Below are 19,096 nucleotides of genomic sequence, written 5' to 3' on the forward strand. Positions count from 1 at the left end.
GTTATCCACTGCTGCCATGCAGGGCACAGCCAGGTCCAATGGGAGCAAATCGGGGTTCAAGGTCTTGCTCAAGGACACTCCGACACAGTCACCAGGGGTGAGGACTGAACCCACAACCGAATGGAGACGACAAATAGTGTATACAATTCCGTCTAAGAAAATGTAAATCTTTTGGAATTATTTGGATTTCTATGTACTGTATGTACAAAAAGTGATCTAGTCCGGGTTGCGTAGACTGCAGACTATTATATACACACACTGACAAGACAAAAATATTGGGGCACACCTTTTAATTCATCTATCAATCAGGCAATGGTTGGGTTAAACTCCTTCGTTCCAGCTGAATCAAACTTCATTATTTGATACATTTCCAATGCTTTCCAAAAACAACTTGAGTAAGGCCCCTGGCTGGATGGATCTGGTGCGAGTACTGACTGCCCCACAGAGACAAACTAAAATGATGGCAAATCAGGCCTTCAATGGCACACAGTGAATGGAGTTCATTTTCACTTCCAGGGGGTGATTTCATGAAACATTTGTCCGCAAAATATATTTCCGGCAGAGATGGACAACATAAAGTGCCTTATGGATTTCAGCCAATCAGCACCTGTATTATGTAAACCGGTCCAATGTCATAATCCCAAACGTGCTGATATATGAATACTGTTTTTTTTTTTTATTTCATTAGTATTGTCAACACAGGAAGACATGGTAACTAAAAAATGCTTCAGACAATCATGGTGACCTGTGGGCGCAAAAACAAACAAAACAAAACAAAAAAAAACATTCTGGAAAAAAAGTCTAAGTGCACTTACACAGCTCTGACATGACCTCAGTCTGATCGGCGTCCTATCCCCACAAAGGAATAACAACGAGGGGTGGGGACCCTTTGAGAGTGCAATGCTGAGTTTTTTTTTTTTAGTTTTTTTTTTAAGAAGAGCAAGAATAAGAATGGGATAAACCTTTATTAGTCCTGCAATGGGGAAAGTCACAATCCAGGAAAGGCGACTGTATTCCCCCCCTTACTTTCTACAATGTTCTACTGGACAACTTTTTGTTCCTGGATGATAGTAAATTGTTTGTCCCATCTTCAGAGATTAATAACTTTTGTTTCACTGTTGGATGGGGGAAAAAACCCTGGGTTAAACCTAAAATAAATAGAAAAATCATCTTCTCTGTACATAAAAAGGTAAGCGGGGAGGCAGCAGCACACCCGTGCCAAGTGGATGTGGATACTTCGATCAGGAGATCTCTGTGCTTACACTGAAAGATTACATTGTTTGATAATGCAAGCACATTAGAAGGAATTATTTCCTCCTGATGCCGCTTACATTGTGTCGGATTAAAAAAACAAAAACGGAGGGGGACAGAGCTAGATGGGGTGGAAAGAAGTCTATTCGCAGTGCGTTTGGAGCAGGTGGTGTAAGAGTGGTATTGTGCCGTGTGGGGTGGGGGGCTCAGAGCATGCCAAACCCTTTGGCATAGGTGATGGCTTTCAGCAGTCGCTCCCTCAGCTTCTCTTTGCTGCTGTACTCGGGCAGCAGGAGCACATTAAAGCAGGTGTGAGATGTTGGTAGCCTGTTGAGGGGAAACATATGACATGAGGATTATGCAAGATAGCGTATGGCAAATTTATGCAATTATTGAATTTCCATTTTACTAGTAACGTTTTTCCACAACTGTATCGGATTGTAAAAAGGTTGGAAAATTTCTGGTCAATTTCCATGGCAAGTTAAGAAGATGGGGAATTTTGGAACGGTGTGTCATATAGTCAAGCATGAATTTCAACATTTTGTTTTGTCAGGAGGAGACATCCGTGCAAAATAAGAAAAATAGCAAGCATGAGATTTCAACAGATTCATTTGCAAGTAGGGACAGTGGTGCCTTGAGATACAAATTCAATTCAATTCAACACTTGTATCTGAATTCATCTTTCCGCATTGAAGTGAAGAGAAACATTTTGTTGAACAAGGCAAGCAATTCTTTAAAGCATAAAAACATGAATATGATGTTAAAGAGTCCTCACGTTTAACTGGACTTGTATGAAATGTGGTTGTTTTAGTCACAATTGTGTAGTAAGCTCCCGATTAAAAGTCAGCTTTTTGTAGATTTATGGTTCATTCTCCTTAACTTTTGCAAGTTTGCAGACAAAGTATCCCAATAAAATAATCATTCAATCAATCATAACTTACATGTTCAAAAGGGAGTAGGAAGAAGTTAGAAACGTATCTAGTCCTACCCCTTTTACTAAATCTATTTAAACTTATTTCATTATTAATACAATTCTAATTTACTATTATTAAAATAATAATAATAATAATAATAATAATAATAAATAAAATATATAAACCAAGTTATATATATACACAAGTGCACTTAAACATATTCACATTTACCAAAAACATATATACATAAATTTACTAAACATATACCATAATACCTATCTAAATCATTTACACATACTCACATGTACAATTTTCATATTCTGGTCTGACATAGATAATTTTTTTGAACTTTACTTTTAAACATTTTTTTAAACTCCAGCATTGAGTCACAATTTTTCAGATCAATTCCCAAATGATTCCACAAATCAACACCTTTTACAGATACACACATTTGCTTAATATTTGTTCTTGTTTTGGGTTTTTTGTACACACTTGTACCCCTTATATCCTAAGGACTGTGTCTAATTTCAAATAACTTGTGAGTACTGTGGCAGAGTAAATTGTTATAAACTTTATACATTATTTGTGCTATTTTAAAATCCACCAAGTCATAAAATTTCATTGCATTTAATTTAATAAATAGTGGATGTGTTGGTTCTGTATATTTTGATCGATTAATAATTCTTATAGCTTTCTTTTGCAATTTGAAAACGGTGTTGGTATTTGTTTTATATGCCATTCCCCAGAATTCCACACAATAGGTCAAATATGGTAATAATAGTGAACTATATAATATATATAATGATTTCATGTTTAAAACATCCTTACTTTTATAGAGTATCCCTATAATTTTTGACATTTTCCTTTTAACAGTTTCTATGTGTGGCTTCCAACATAATTTATCATCGATAACAACTCCAAGGAATTTATTTTCATTCACCCTTTCTATTTCAATTGAATTCACCATAATTTTGACTTGAGTGATTTGTCTAGTGCCAAAAACTATGAACTTGGTTTTATTTAAATTCAATGATAATTTATTCACATCAAACCAGTTTTTTAATATATTCAATTCATACTCCACAGTAGTCAGAAGCTGCTTCAGGTTTTCTCCTGAACAGTAGAAAGTTGTATCATCAGCAAATAAGACACTTTTCAATATTTTTGAGGCACAGCAAATATCATTTATATACAGTATAAATAATTTAGGGCCGAGCACAGACCCTTGGGGAACTCCATGAGTGATCTTCATGTGTTCTGATTGTACATTATTAAACTGCACATACTGATATCTATTATCCAAATAACTTTTCATCCACTTATAAGCTAAACCTCTTATTCCATATTTCTTTAATTTATTCATTAACACATTCACTGCCAGCCCAGCAAAAATCCCTTATTTGACGTCTTTTTCCGTCAATGGCAATCAATGAGTTAAGATGAGATGTAACCAAAATTGACGGATTTTTAAGCAAAATTTGCCTTAAAAAAAGAAAACAAGGAAAAAAGGATGCTGCAATATAATCACAAAATATATTGGCACATTGTGTTTAACACATTCACTGCCAGCCCAGCAAAAATGCATTATTTGACGTCTTTTTCCGTCAATGGCAGTCAATGAGTTAATATAGAATGATCTATAGTATCAAAAGCTTTTTTTAAATCCATAAAAATCCCAACAGTACATTTTTTATTATCTATTTCGGTAGATATTGCTTCTACAAGCTCCATGACTGCCATTGAGGTGGTCCGTTTTTCTCTAAACCCATATTGAGTTTCACTTAAGAGCTTATGTTTCTCAATAAAATTATCCAGTCTGTATGAAAATAATTGTTCTAGAATTTTTGAGAACTGTGGCAACAATGATATTGGTCTGTAGTTATTAAACGTGTGTCTTTCTCCACTTTTATAAACAGGAATGACTTTGGTTATCTTCATTTTTGATGGAAATATACCAGTTTTAAACGATAAATTACAAATATATGTAAAAGGTTGTACAATATATTCTATAATACTTTTTACTAATGTCATATCAATGTTAAGACAGTCAGTAGACTTTTTATTTTTTAATGTTTTCACAACATTTAATACTTCTATATCATTAACATCATTAAGAAACATTATGGATGAATTATTTACAATGTTCTTATCTATTTCATGTTTGTTTCTTGGCTCTGGGATTTTGTTTGCCAAGTTGCTGCCCACGTTAACTAAATATTCATTAAAAATATTAGCTATGTCAGAAATGTCATCACCATATTGTTATCTTTTATAAAATATTGTGGATAATTTATTTTTTTAGAACTTTTTTTAATTACATGATTTAGTGTTTTCCATATTTCTTGTGTATTGCTTTTATTCTGTTCTAATAATGCATGGTAATAATCTTTCTTACTTATTCGAATAATATTTGCTAATTTATTTTTATAGATCTTGTACTTTGTTTCAGCTTCCACAGTTCTCAATTTAATAAATCTTTTATATAAATTATTTTTCTTTTTACATGCATTCTGTATCCCCTTCATCATCCATGTCTTATTTGGACCTTTATACTTTCTTGTAATTTTAATTAATGGACAATGTTTATTATATAAAGAGATAATAGTTGACTGAAATTCACTATATGCAGTATCAGGATCGTTATTTGAATAAACCTCAGTCCAGTTGTGTTTCTCTAAATCCAACTTAAAGGCAGCCATGGAGCGTGTTGTTCTTACTCTAGTTTCAAATGTGTAAGTAGTCGGCTTCATTTTTTTAATCAAAATAATCATAAAAGATTGCAAAGATCGGGAGGTGATCACTTATATCATTAATAAGGAGTCCACTTTCTATTTTAAGGTCAATTTTATTTGTGAATATATTATCAATTAGTGTAGCTGTATCGATTGTTATTCTACTAGGTTTTATAATAACAGGAAATAAACTATTACTATACATCATATTTATAAAATCAGTTGTTTTCTGATGTCCATTAGGATTTAATAAATCAATGTTAAAATCACCACACAATATTCGCAATTTTTTATCATTTGTATAACTAAGGATATCTGTTAACTTATCGTTAAATGTATCAAGACATGATCCTGGTGTCCTATATATACAACTTATAATTACGTTTGATATATTTTTTATGTGAACTTCAATAGTTACACATTCCATTACATTATCCACAGTAGTAGTTAGATGTTCAATTTTACTACATTTGAAAACCTTATCAACATATATTGCAACTCCTCCTCCTCTTCTGTTTTCCCTATTCATTGTAAACAATTCATATCCTTCCATTTCTATATCGCTTATTTTCTCATTATCAAGCCATGTCTCTGATATGGCTATAATTTGGAATTTATTTATTTTACTCAAGCATTTTTTAATTTCTGTAAAATTTGTATGTAGACTTCTGCTATTAAAATGTATGATTGAGAATGCACGAAAATCCTTACTTACATTTACATTGAATTGCTCATTAGTGTGGTACTCGCAGACAAGGTCATAGTTGTTACTACATAAAAATTTATCTGGGTCAATGCCATTTTCTGGATCAGATGTCTTATGTTCCATATAATCAAATATTTGTAATTTTTTTGTATTTGGGTATAGATTTTCCATTCTAGTATTTGTCAACTTTTCGTCATCAAGTGTACTATGTCTTCCTTCATTTTATTGATGAGTTGTGTTGGTGCAAGTGTCTGGGTGTGCTTGTACGGGGATGAATTATAAGCTTGTCGTATTTTAGGTAGGCAATCTCTCCTCTTTCCCGTGCTGCTTTCATTTCTGGTATAAGTTCTTTCCGTTTTTTTCGAACGATATCAGTAAAATCCTCATTTATGTATATGTTTGTACCCTTAAGATGTTTTGTTTTTTGTAGAATTTTTATTTTATCTTTGTATTTTTCAAATTTAACTGTAATTGTCCTGGGTCTGGTCCTCCCAGTTTCCCGTTTGCCAGTCCGATACACACGCACCAATTCTATCTTCTCCTTAAACTTAATTTATCTTTGAATAGTTTCATTACTTTATCTTCGGTATCAGTCCATGTTTCTCCTGGTGATTCTTCAATTCCATCAATAATCAGATTGTTTCTTTTGCACTAGGGGTGTGAATTGCCTAGTACCTGACGATTCGATTCGTATCACGATTCACAGGTCACGATTCGATTCAATACCGATTAATCCCGATACGAATTTATAAGTCGATTGTTGCGATTTTTTTCCATTCAAATTGAGAAAATACTAATCAGTAAGCTTGTAGAGTGTAAGATTTATATGAAAATGTATTATTTATTTATCTGAAATTTCAGTCTTATAGAGGTTGTAATCTGTTTCATGTTTGAACAGCATTAAAATAAAATATTAAGGCTTAATGTTCCGTTCATATAACATTCTTCCATGCTCAAGGTGTGAATCCTAACCCGAAGTCAGACGTTTTGTTGAATATTTTTCCATTAAAAATGGAAGTTTAAAAATCGATTCACACACACACAAAAAAAAAAAGAAAAAAAAAAAGGCAATGATGATAAGACGTTGAATCGGTAAGACTACCGAATGAACAATTCTGAGCTCTTAAAAAAAAAAAAAAAAAAAAATCGTGTTTTTTTTTTTTATTGAATCGATTCGAGAATCGCGCGATGTAGTATCGCGATATATCGCCGAATCGATTTTTTTTTAACACCCCTATTTTGCACTGTCCTTCTAAATTTTTAAATATGCTATGCTTTGGACACAGGGTTAAAAGATTGTTGAGTGGCAATTTATACTGTGTATATTTTCTTCTTCTGCTTGTATTTTGTGAGTAAACAATAAAAATTAAAATAAAACTATTAGAAATTTTTAAAGTAGTCACAAGTAGAACTAGAAACAATTGAGCCTTACTAGTAACATTTGGTTTTCTAAGGCCACCCCCTTTTTTTTTTTTTTTAAAGTACACATTAATAGTAGTGTCATATAGTAGTGGAACGCGGTAGTGGACAATACTGCACATTACTAGTAAGAAAGACATTCTACTAGTGCACCCTGTGGTTCTTCTGCTGAATTGTATTAAGGCATAGATACACCAATCCGACGTCGGCCAAATGTGACCGGCGTCGGATCAAACGTTGGCACGTCGCGTAGAAAAATTACGTAAATACACACTGCACTAACCCCGACTATTACGTACCTTCAGCGCATGTACGAGAAGTAATTCCCCTCCATACCATCGGCGGCAGTAGTGATTATTCCTAAAGGCAACCGGAAATCTCTTTACGGGGGCAGGATATACGTTTTCTCTCACGATTCCCTCCCACGTGAATGAAACCCTCCGGCTTTTTGCACAGTACCATACATAAAAACCTGCTATATCCAGTTTGGCTTTCATACCTTTGCCGGCAAACCTTTGAACAATAAAAATCAAAGAGACAAAGTCATCTTCCCGATCTTCTGTCCAGACAGACATTGTACAATCAAATGTTTCGCGCATGGTTGGTAGAAAACGTTGCCCCCGCTCCTGGCTGACATTCCGGCCAACCTCTTCCGCGTTCATGCGCTTCGTCCGTGGCGGCGCCGGGGTAAACGCGGCGGCCAGCTGGTGAAGCTAAAACGGGTGCTGGAACAAGCTTTGTCCCCTGCTCCTACCCGACGTATTCTAACTCGATCCAACGTTACTCCAGTAATTGTCCGACTCCCGATGTCGGACTGGTGTATCTAGGCCTTTAAGAGTAGGATTGTAAAGTGGTTCAATTTCCAGTTAAGTTTCCAATAAATTTCCATATTTAAGATAGGGAATTTTGGAAATAGGCCAAATTGCTTTCCCAGGGAATTAACCTGAAAATTATTGTAATTTCATGTTTTTTTTTATCCAAGCATAATAAGAGAAACATTTTGTTTTGTCACATTGAGTAAAGTAAAAAAAGTTTCCAACTTGGAAAATTCCCGGAAATTTGTAACCGTATTACTAGGGAGGACAAATGCACTCGTACATGGTCATTAACCGCTCAAATGGCTTTCCATAGTAGCGGAAATGTGGTGCTCACCGATCTGTGTCTGGCCCGTTCTTGGCGATAATCATCTTCAGTTTGCCGAGCCCGCCCACGGGTGCTCTGTCAGTGCCTGTGGTGAACTGAAGGAAGAGGCGCTTCTGTTCCTCACCAAAAGAGTGCAATGTCTCCCAGAACTCTCTAAACACCCAGACAACACCCAGAAAAATGGGGTTACTGCATTTGTAATCTCAACACAACAACAACAACAACAGTAAGCACATAGCAGACGTTTGCAAATGTTTCCTCTTTGTGTGGGGTTTGTTACATTTGCGAAATCCGCTAGACATAAAAAAAAAAAAAAAAAAAAAAAAAAAACAAGTATCCATGGAACCTATTGTACATGTTGATTTAGCTCACTTGATGATTCTAGAATCTCGGTTGTAGCCTCCATCGTATTCCGTTGTGTCTTCTAATGCCATGAAGTCCAAGTTCTGGACAAAAAAAACAAAACAAAACAGGAACTTGAGCCAACAGATCTATTGGGTGGACTGACCGGCCACCTCAATAGGTAAACCTGCACTAATTTACTCATGGCATAGTTTGCTCTAAAATTGAACATTGTAGCTACTAGCCAGACTCCAAAATATTAAGCACATCTCCATCTTGATGGTCGGACATTTCTCTGCTCCACACAGCGTCATAATCCAGCAACAATCTTATGTAAATTGGCCGATTGGAAGACAATATAGAAAACATGCGTAGAATAAACCAAAATACCTCATACAAGCCAACCAGTCAATCACAAGTCTTTGCCAACTCAGTAATGGATCATATTTTTTAATCCAACCTCTGATGGTGTATGACAGGTATACCTAATCAAGTGGCCATTGCTCTATATTGTGTACGATATATGTGATCGCTCACCCTGCTCCCACATATAAGCAGCTCAATTTCTTCAGGTCTGAAGAGGTACTTGAGCGGCGACTCGTTGGTGACCATGTGGAAACCTCTCCTGAACGCTTTGAACTGCTTCTCCACGCTTTTGTTCAACATGTATTCTGCATACTGAGCCACAAACTCCTGCACACATTGAACAATGAAAACAATTGTGTCCAACAGGTCCAGCGTGACAAGATGGTGGGCGTGGCTCACCTTTCGGTTTTCATTCGTCACTGGAATTTTATCCCCGTTTTCCCTTAAATCATACATGAGCGGGTTCCCGAAGAGGTCTGTCTGAGAAATCTGGAACGTGATCATCATGTCCTCCTCCACGCTGCCCGTATACTCCAGAAGTTCATTAAGGCTCTGGTGCAGAATCTGTTTGGAAAAAAGCCTGACTGTAAATGAAAACAGTCAACTTTAATTACTGACAAGTGGAGACTTACAGGGTTGGCATCGGCAAGGTCGCGGAAGGTTCCTTTCTTGCCCATCAGCTTCCTGTAGACCACCATTGGAAAGTGAACATCCAGGATGCAGTTGTTGTAGATGGCGAGGCCAAGAACTATGCCGATCAGCGTGTACTGGCCCTCGTTCTCAAATGACGAAGGGTTGAACCAAAAGAGTTTGGTGAGTTCATCATATGTGAACATGCCTGCCAGAGGAAAACAACACTTGTTGCATTAATACCCAAGCCTTGTTTCCACCGAACAGCGCAGTTCCAAAAATCCAACCATGATTAAATATGTCAAATCAAAGCAAAATATGCTTGTTCCTTGACTTCCAAGTCTAAAGGAGTCGGTTAGGGGTGCACCACCCAGATCACTTTTTTTTTTCAGACTGAGTAATGATACTTGATAAAGTCATTACATTTGCTATTGTCTTTTTTAAGGGTAAAAACTTATTACTGACATGCTACATTTTTTTCCCGAACAGTCTTGTCACACATTTTGAAGCAACGGCCACCACAAGGAATTTCAGTTAAGTTGGATCTCAGTCGGATCACTAGAGTGCACTATGTCAAAGCAGTACATAAAGTAGTTAAGAGATGAATGGCAAGTTTGGTGGCTATACAAGCAGGAATGTATCTGCTATGTTATTTCTCTGTCAACTATAAAATAAAGTAAGTCAAAATAAAAATAAGCCTGTGTCTTGAGAATACCACAAGTTCTCTTTACGTCACATGCTTCTCTGCAGCATCTTTGTGACAAGCGCTCTTCTGGAGCTGAGCAGTGTGAGGAGGAGCTGGCAACAGGGCTTGAGAAACGATGCTTGCTGGACGGCCTGTTGCAGCAACTCAGGAATTCATTCCTTTGACATATCATTATTTGCAGTCGGCTAACAAAATGTTGTCTTTTAAGTTTGACCTTAAAGTATCGGAGCATTTTTGAGTCAGCGTACAAGAGATACAGTACAGTAAAATACACTTATTTTAAGACATTGAGGGTCTGTTACATTAAAAAAAAAAAAATAATAATAATAATAATCCTGTTCTACTGTCAAGAATAGATTATTCTGCTTAAATTACCAGTAATATAATTCTATACCAAGGTTATTTTAGTTAACGAAAAGTAACAAAAAAACAAAAACAATAATTCAAAAAACAAGTTTGTTCATGAAATAAAATTAAAAAGAAAAAAGAAAAAGAAAAAAAGAAAGAAAAATAACAAACTACATTTTATATTTACATAACTAAAACTATAATTTTAGCGTAAATGTCCTTCATTGTAGTCTTTAGTAATTCATTTAATGCCATGGGGTATATGCCACGGAAGAGGCGGGACGTGATTTTGCACAACAGTTTGTTTCCGGACCGGGTTGCGAACGCGCAACCGAGGGGCACAAAGTCGGAAGCACAAGTATTTTTGATGCAGCCCACACGTCGCAAACCGAACCGGAAACAAACTGATGTGCAAAAACAGTCCCGTCTCTTCCGTGGCATATACCCCAATGCCTGAGCCTTTGGGGACGATTTTAAATGTGATTTTAAGTAGATTTATTTTTTATATCAACCGGAATAAGGACGTTTGAAAGTGTGTCACGTAGAAGTGATGTCATCTAGCATTAGCCAATAGAAAAGCACCTTCAGATGACTTCACTTAGGTGACAATTTTTCATGCTTGACCTTTGGCTCCAATGGCTCAGCTTGCCTACTTTTTCCATTTAACTCAGCCAAAAAGCAACATTTAGGTAAGAAATGTGTTGCTTTTCTAATTTTACCATGGTGTTTTTTTTTTTAAATATTGCGCACAAGTAATACACATTTTTTAAACTAAAACTAATATTGAAACTAACTACGTAGTGTTAATTTTGTCTGCCATTTTTAAATGTAGTCTCAGTTTTAGTCCAATTTCAGTCACGCTTGTTAGTTTTTATCACAGTTTGTCAACTTCATCTTAATTTTATTTAGTCCATTTTTAAACGCCTATAAATCTAACATTTTCATCTTTATTTTAGTCCGAGAAAACGTAATTTTATTCATCTCATTTTAGTCAACAGAAACTGTCAATATTTTAGTCAGAATAATCATTTTACTCCTGTATATTTTTTGTCAGCAGATTATATTGAACCTTTATGGATCTGAAATTATTTTACATATATTTTTCTCACCTTTTTGATGAAAAACAACTTCACACATAATTACAGTGGCTACTATGGCTCCATGCTATGAGCTAGCAAGTTAGCCACATTAGTTATCAGTCTCATTAACATTATTGTTGGAATGTTATAGCCATTGGATTAATGTTAAGTTATATCTATAATTTAGTTTTTTTTTTTTTTTATTTTTTATTTTTTTTTTTTTAACCTTTCACTATGAATCCACCTCCTGACTGCCCCATGTGCTTGTACTGTGTGTCACATGACCGTATCACAGACATGACACATTAGAAGAGACAAGATTTTACAAAATCATAATTTTGGTCTGGTTTTTCTTCATGAACCAAAATGTCCATAGATTTTAGTCCAGTTTTTATTAAGTGTTTCAGGCTAGTCTAGTCTAGTTTTAGTCCGGCGAAAAATGTGTGTTGACAAAATTATTTTTGTTTCGTTTTTGTTGACAATAAAATAAATAAACACTAAAACTAACTCAAATGAAACTAAAACTAAACATCAATAGAACCACCCTAAAAATTAATTAAAACTAACTAAATAAAAAAAAAGAAGAAAAAAAAACAACAACAAAAAAACAAACAAAATCAAAACTAACTAAAAATGAAAATTTCAAAACTATAATAACGTTTCAGTAGGGCTGGGTTGTCTTACCAATATCTGGGTTGAAGATCTCCTCAACCACCAGCTGAAAGAACTCTTTGGAAACACCTCCTTCATCGACACCTTGCTCTCCTTCGAACTCCACATACAGCTGCTTCTTCAAGTCTGCAGGATTCTCCATTGCGATCATTTCCAGCTGTTCGGAAGTACATTTCTTTAGTTATCAATGGTCTCAATGTTTGAACGCACAGGACCGAGCCACACGTACCCTGACCAGAGCATCATCAATGATGTGGTCCCGGCGGACCTTCAGCCTCAGGTACGGATTGAGCTGCTGGCCTTGCACTAAGCTGTACAGCACCGTAATGCGCCGCTCGCTGTACATGCGGATGCGGTTGTCGTAGTACAGGCCCAGATTCTTGGTGACAGCATTAAGGATGAAGGGACACGTCATAAAAGAGAACTTGTTTTCAGTTTCAACCTTAAAGAAAGTGTAGTCCTTGTCCATCTCGAGCACCTCGTTCAGAGGCTCGTTGACAAATTCCTCGAAGGGGATGAGCGGCCGCCGGCAGTCATTGGTGCGGATGCCCAACTCCGTCTCCAGCGGGTCCACCCGAGGACCCTTCTTGTTCCGCCTCTCCTCGCCCAGCAGCTCCTGCAGGGTGAGCTCACTCGACTCCGGGATGGGCTCCTCGTCCTCGTCCTCGTTGTGCTCCATATCAAGGTCGCCGCCCAGCACATTTGCATAGTAGACGATCTTCAAGCACTTGGTGGCCGCCACCACCGAGTCGTCATCGTTCACCAGGTTGCGGCTGTTGAACTCGTTGCTGATCACCTTGTAGGTAATGAGCTGCTGGAAGGTCTCCACCATGCGCCGAATGTGCTTGGTGCTGTAGTGCGCCCACAGGCGAGAGAGTTTGGCCTGAGCGGCCAGTGGGAGTTTGCTCATGGCCTTGCAGAACTGCGGGAGGGCGATTTCTAAGTACTCTGGGCTATGGAGGTTGCTGTTCTCCATCACTATAACAAACAGGTTCAGGTAATTTGGGTCACGGGAATAAACATTGTGGTACGTTAGGTCACACTCTACATTGGGGGAGAGGTAGACCAGTGCGTTCAAGAAAGCAGCTTCGATCTTCTCATTAGACAGCAGGCGATCGTACACTCGGCGCACTGCTTCAATGTCCACCGTCACCTCATCGGGGGCCAGCTTTTGGACAGCATGGTCCCCGGACGAGCACTCTCCGAGCCGCGACGATGAAGACGTTGAGGAGTCCTCTTCCATGGCTGTGGTCGAGCAGGTCGCAGCCTCCTTTTCGTCCTCGTCTTTGTCCTCGTCCTTTTCCTGAAGGGACTTAAGCTCCTCCTTGGTGTGTGGATTCGACCGTCTGAAGCTCTGCACCAGGACCTCGGCGCTAGAGAACACTCGGCCGATTACTCTGATAAGAGGGGAGTAATCCTCTTTCTCACCGCAGATATCCAAAATCTCGTACACTTTCTCCTCTGTCAGGTAATTCACATCTGTACAATAAGGTAAGATTATATCAAAACTACGATGGCAATTTGAAAACGCATAACAGTCAAGACCCAATTTTCAATACCAGATAGTGGTGAAGTATTCCTGGTCTATCTAACACAGGACCTCCAGTCCTGGGGACCATAAGATTATTAACATTTAACATTTTAACATTTTTTTTTAATGCGTTTTTAACTCATTCACTCTCGGTGAGTTACTTGTCGTATACTTGTCAATTATAATTTTTCAGAGTGGGGATAGATGGGAAGAATCTGATTATGCTTCACTGTAAATGTCAAACTTGGAAACAACTTTACTGATGTCTAACCACCGGTAGATGACATCATTGCCCCATTTTATACGAAATAAACACAGTTTCAGAGTCCATGGGAGAAATGACTGTATTTTGGCAAACCTACATTTTCCTACTGTCAATTATAAAAGAACAGGACGGGGCAAAAAGTATTCTATTCTGTCATTTGGTAGATTCGGGTTATATATAATTATTGAACGTAATATTGCATGGGTATTGAACATTTTGAAATTTTCTAAAATGGCTGGTAGTGAAGGAGTTAATAAAGAAAAATAGTAATGTATTGTTTAAAAACAAAAAGACACAATAGCCACTTGTCAATGAAAATTAAATAATGAAGTGGGTGAATGCAAATAATGAAAACTATGACTTTGAGAAAAAAAATCCATGACAACAAAAATGTGCCAGTAATTAACAGTAGAATGGTCGCCTCACAGCATGCTGGGTACTCCTTCAAACTGCACAAAGCTTGAAATAAGCGCTTTTATGTAGCAGTTTGCAAGTCTAACTTAGCATTTTGCACCTCAACAAAACACAAAGAATAGAAAACCTGATATATAATATATAACTGAGTAATATATAACTGAGGACTTTTATATTGGCTTTCTATGTGTTGCAACTCTGTTGGCATGCAATCCATTGTTTAAAGGGTTATACTGTAGTGTTGTAGTATAGATCCTAATTATCCCTGATATGCGTGTTTGTTTTAAATACACAAGTAGTATGTTGTATTTATTTGACATATTTAAATACACGTATTTAAAAACACAAAGCTTAGCACATTTTAGTCATTTGTTTTTTAAGTTTGACAGTAAACTTGAATTGTGAGTTGCATAAACAGCTTGAGGCCTATTTTTCTTTAAGAAGAAGAAGAATTGGCCACCATTTGCTGCTTATTGTGAAATTAGTTGACTTGACTAATAGTGCTTGTATCTCAAGTCTGCGCTAACAATCAAAGCCGATCACCCAAATGACCACTTTTATCATGAAAAATTCCCAAGTTATGTCCCTCGTACCTCAAGACACCACTGTAAATGCTCTATAATGAAAAATGCTGTATGTGCACCAAAATGTAATGGTTCTTTCTTTGGCCATGCGACACCACTTTTCAAATTGTTTGGGTCGTCGCTACAGACATGCATAAGCCAAAGACAAAAATATTTAACTCATTCACTGCCTTTGACAAGTATACTTGTCAATTGTATTTTTTAGAGCGGTGCTAAATGGGGGCGAATCTGAGCATGCTCCACTGTAAATATCAAATTTGGAAACAACTTTACTGATGCCCAACCACCGGTAGATGACATCATTGCCCCATTTTATAGGAAATAAACACAGTTTCAGAGTCCATGGGAGAAATGGCTGTATTTTGGCAAACCTACATTTTTCTGCTGTCAATTATAAAAGAACGGGACGGGACAAAAAGTAGGGAGTCTATTCTGTTATTTGGTAGATTCGGTTTATATATAATTATTGAATGGAATATCACGTGAGTATTGGAAATGTAAAAAATTTCTATAATGACTGGCAGTGAATGAGTGGCAGACGTTATTATGAACTTCTACTTGAGACTTCTACTTGAGTTTTAACTGACCTTTGAAATTGTCCCGTACAGCGTGGACATCCTTATGGTTCATCTTGGTATTGCTACATGGGGAGTTCTCCAGGTAAACCGAAGCTGTACCTTTCTTTGAGGGGTGGGGATCGCAGAGTTTCGCATTGACCTTGTACAGCTCGAGTGCTTTGACAGCTGCCGCGTTATTGTCCATGCGGCAGAAGCCGGAAGACGAGGCACACCATGAGTTGGAGCACGATTCATTCCCACAGCCTTCCGTTAACTGGTGGTAATAGCGCTCTATTAGATGCTTGGCAGCTGCTCGCTTCCTGCGTGTACAGTAACCAAAGAGCAAGGAATAAATAATGGCACAATAAATAGTGTATTATAAGAACATGAAGCATGTCCAATGTCATATTGTCTGTATTTGTCTTTTTGCCGCACACTTTGATTGCATGTACTCAGCGAGTTGTTTTCTTTTTTTGCCCCCTCCCCAGTCCATTTCCAAACAAAATGGCTGCATTCTTCAGTTTGAAAGCACTATATAAATAAAGATGACTTGAATAGATTAAAATTCAGCGGAATCACACGAGTCGTATCATCAACGCAAATTCATCCATGCTAGTTGCCAGTAAGTACAAAGCTTCAAACTGTACATGTCAAATTGTATTCAGGATTTCCGAAGGAAAGTTTTAAATTCTAGTTTCTGATGTTAGCTACCCTTCGCATAGTTAACACACCGTTTATGTTGGTTGACTTTACCTCGGTGGCTCGTACCAATGTTATATTACGTATTCATAGGCATACGCGAACTTTTTTCCTCGGGAGTGTAGCGTTGGCTAGGAGATAACGTTTGAAAAATCAAATCTTTAAAATTATATAGTATAAGCAGCTAGCTCTCACCACGTTATTCTACCAAAAAAGTACTCTGCCCACATACATCTTGCTGTATGCTAAAATAATTTAACACTTGTTCCAAGACAGGGTATTTGGTTACTACTTGGAGCCTCTCTCTCAGTTGAATTTGGGCGAGAAGCAGGGGACACCCTGGACCAGTCATTCAGCATACAGACAAACAACCATTTACACTCACATTCACACCTTTGGACAAGTTAGACTTTTTTACCTGAGAGGCAAGTTTTTGGAATGGTGGAGGAAGCACCTGGAGAAAACCCACGCAAGTACGAGGATAACATGCAAACTCCGCACAGGAAGGCTGGAGACGAGCTTCAAACCTAAAACGTTATAACTGTGAGGCAGTTGTGCTAACCACTCATCCACTGTGCTCCCCATATACAAAAAAACCCGTAATTAATCACCCTACAATAACATATAGCCACGGTAGCATCTGGATTATTGGCATTACTTTGACTCTGACAATCCCCTTAACATTATGTTGACATCAGAATAGAGATTACCACCCATTAAATGAGCACAGGACTTTATAGTGTTTGGAAACCACTTACATTCGGCTTGCTTCTGGGTTTTCTACTTCAGGCTCGTCGTATTGTCTAATGGGACAAGCAAAAAAAAATACAAATAAAAAATAGCACGGGTATGAGAGTGAGTGCACATCACATTTAAAATACAACTATAAGAACACAGCGTTGCAGCTAATTAGCAAAAGGTACCCTTAGTCAAGATGATGCAAAGCGCCAGAAAACATTAACATTTGACAAATGTATGTAGTCATGAATATATGTCATAGTCTATTTAAAAAGACACTAAAGAGACAAGCGGACTCTATTCGCTCATTGGGGCACAGAATAGAGAACGAGAAATTATACTCAACTGCCTAAACAAGCTAATGTAGCAAGCTAATAAAGCTAAAGACTGTGCCGACTTAGAAGAATTGGCTTTTTAATTTATTGTTTATAACACAAATAATTTCATGTATTCACAATGGTATTATGTTGGACACTACCGCGCAAAACGTCACACGAGCAGTTAAGAAAATAGCCAGCTAGCGCTCCCAGCATCCCCGACTCTTTCCTCGTTGCGTACCCACCTGTCAGCTCCTCCTTCTGGGCTAATGTCGGCCTGTGGTGGCGCACACTCACAGTCCTCCTTCTCGTCGGAATTCATACGAGACTTTAACCCCACTTGTTTGTAATCCAGTTGCGGTGAGCGAATGTGTTAGGTCATTCACAGGTGGATCAGTGAGACTGGCGGGAGGGATTTAAAATTAAAAACTTCATTCATAAGCTTAAATCTGAAGGCTCTTTCCGCTGCCTGAGGATAGCAGCCATATTTGGCTCGGCTTCACTGTCAGACTACGACCCAGAATGCACCGCGGCTCCGAGACAAAACCTGGCGGAAATCAGTTGAATTGTGTTCCGGAGTCAACACAAAACCATCCTAAACTGCCCAACTTTTTTGTTTTTTTTGGGGGGGAAAGAAAACGTTTTGTATGGTATTTCTGTAAAAGAGTCATCCCATGACCTGGTCATTAATATTCTCATAATTCTTGCTAAATTAAAAAAAAAAAAAAAGATTATTATTAAAAATAGATTATTGAAATGGAAACCAAGCTTCAATGTTTTTCATTAAGAATGTTGTCATTTTTCATCCTTGAAATATATGAAGAAAAAAATTGCTGTGAAATTATATATTTTGGTAGAAGAATTTCACCTTGCTGATATCCCCTCGCCGCCCCTTTCTCTCTCTTTGTTTATATTTTGTTGTTTTTGAATTTTTAAACTTGACTGTTCGTCTATATAATGTTTAACAATGTGCTATGTTATTGTGTATTATACACTTGAAGTTAAACGAATAAAGAAAAAAAAAACAAAAAAAAACATGGAAAACAACCCCGCTCCGAAGGCTGTGTCGCGCGGAGAGTTTAGCGCCATGATTAGCCGCGGCGGTCACAGGCTTGCTAAAGCATGGATGCGGGAGATAAGTCACTTTCAGAAGTACTCCAAGAAGTAGCAAATAAGGCCTTGTTAAACTTCTGCGTCAGGCTACAGCGTAGGCGTCACGGCGATCTAGGCTCAAACAGGTGGTCCCACCCACTGACTTCGATTGACAGACCAAATCATTCGGCTGTAAAACGCCATTATGTAATAGAAGACCATTGTGGGAAAGGACATTGTGAAATAAAAAGACTTTGTTTAAAAAAAAAAAAAAAAAAAAAGTTTCATCTTATAAAACTTTGAAAAACAAATTAAACGTCATTTTTAATACGTATGACGTTAAAATAATCATTTTGAAATATTTAATCAAAATAAAATATTTGTTACATAGTAAAGAACAGTATGAACACTTTCCATAATAGTAACGCCTAATTTTAAAATTTAATGGCCGTACTATATAATTTCTGTCGGTTAGTTATTTCAAAAAGGCCTTTTTATTTCTTGAATTTCGACGACTTTTGTGCTTCCATACATTAGAGGTCTCAAAGAATTTAATTTCCAGCTCTCTCTCTCTCACACACTTTGTCCACA

General features: G+C 37.3%; 1 protein-coding gene across 3 annotated transcripts; it reads right to left on the reverse strand.

The window, feature by feature from the left end:
* Window positions 1–275: 275 nt before the first annotated feature.
* Window positions 276–17,947, reverse strand: LOC144014502 (ubiquitin-protein ligase E3A). 3 transcript variants are annotated; one of them, XM_077514445.1, is made up of 11 exons: window positions 17,659–17,947; window positions 17,117–17,161; window positions 15,690–15,979; window positions 12,538–13,787; window positions 12,321–12,465; window positions 9,506–9,711; window positions 9,273–9,437; window positions 9,045–9,200; window positions 8,538–8,611; window positions 8,175–8,318; window positions 276–1,578 (listed from the first exon to the last, which is right to left on the reverse strand). In XM_077514445.1, exons 1-11 carry the CDS (start codon window positions 17,733–17,735, stop codon window positions 1,458–1,460), a joined length of 2,673 nt encoding a protein of 890 aa, XP_077370571.1. In that variant the 5' UTR covers window positions 17,736–17,947; the 3' UTR covers window positions 276–1,457. The 3 variants fall into 3 exon arrangements, with proteins under 3 accessions (XP_077370571.1, XP_077370572.1, XP_077370573.1); XM_077514446.1 differs by lacking the exon at window positions 17,659–17,947 and adding an exon at window positions 17,575–17,593; XM_077514447.1 differs by lacking the exon at window positions 17,659–17,947 and adding an exon at window positions 16,777–16,885 and having other exon boundaries at window positions 17,117–17,151.
* Window positions 17,948–19,096: the final 1,149 nt, after the last annotated feature.

Source organism: Festucalex cinctus, chromosome 2 (genome assembly GCF_051991245.1).
Source record: "Festucalex cinctus isolate MCC-2025b chromosome 2, RoL_Fcin_1.0, whole genome shotgun sequence".
Classification (NCBI taxonomy): domain Eukaryota; kingdom Metazoa; phylum Chordata; class Actinopteri; order Syngnathiformes; family Syngnathidae; genus Festucalex; species Festucalex cinctus.

Bases quoted from the DNA above. Each gene is read 5' to 3' on its own strand.
- LOC144014502 (XM_077514445.1), bottom strand. From the start codon at position 17,735: ATGAATTCCGACGAGAAGGAGGACTGTGAGTGTGCGCCACCACAGGCC. The intron at 15,980-17,116 runs GTAAGTGGTTTC...CTGTACACGCAG, and splicing joins AACCCAGAAGCAAGCCGAAT to GAAGCGAGCAGCTGCCAAGC. The intron at 9,201-9,272 runs GTGAGCCACGCC...CAATGTGTGCAG, and splicing joins TGACGAATGAAAACCGAAAG to GAGTTTGTGGCTCAGTATGC.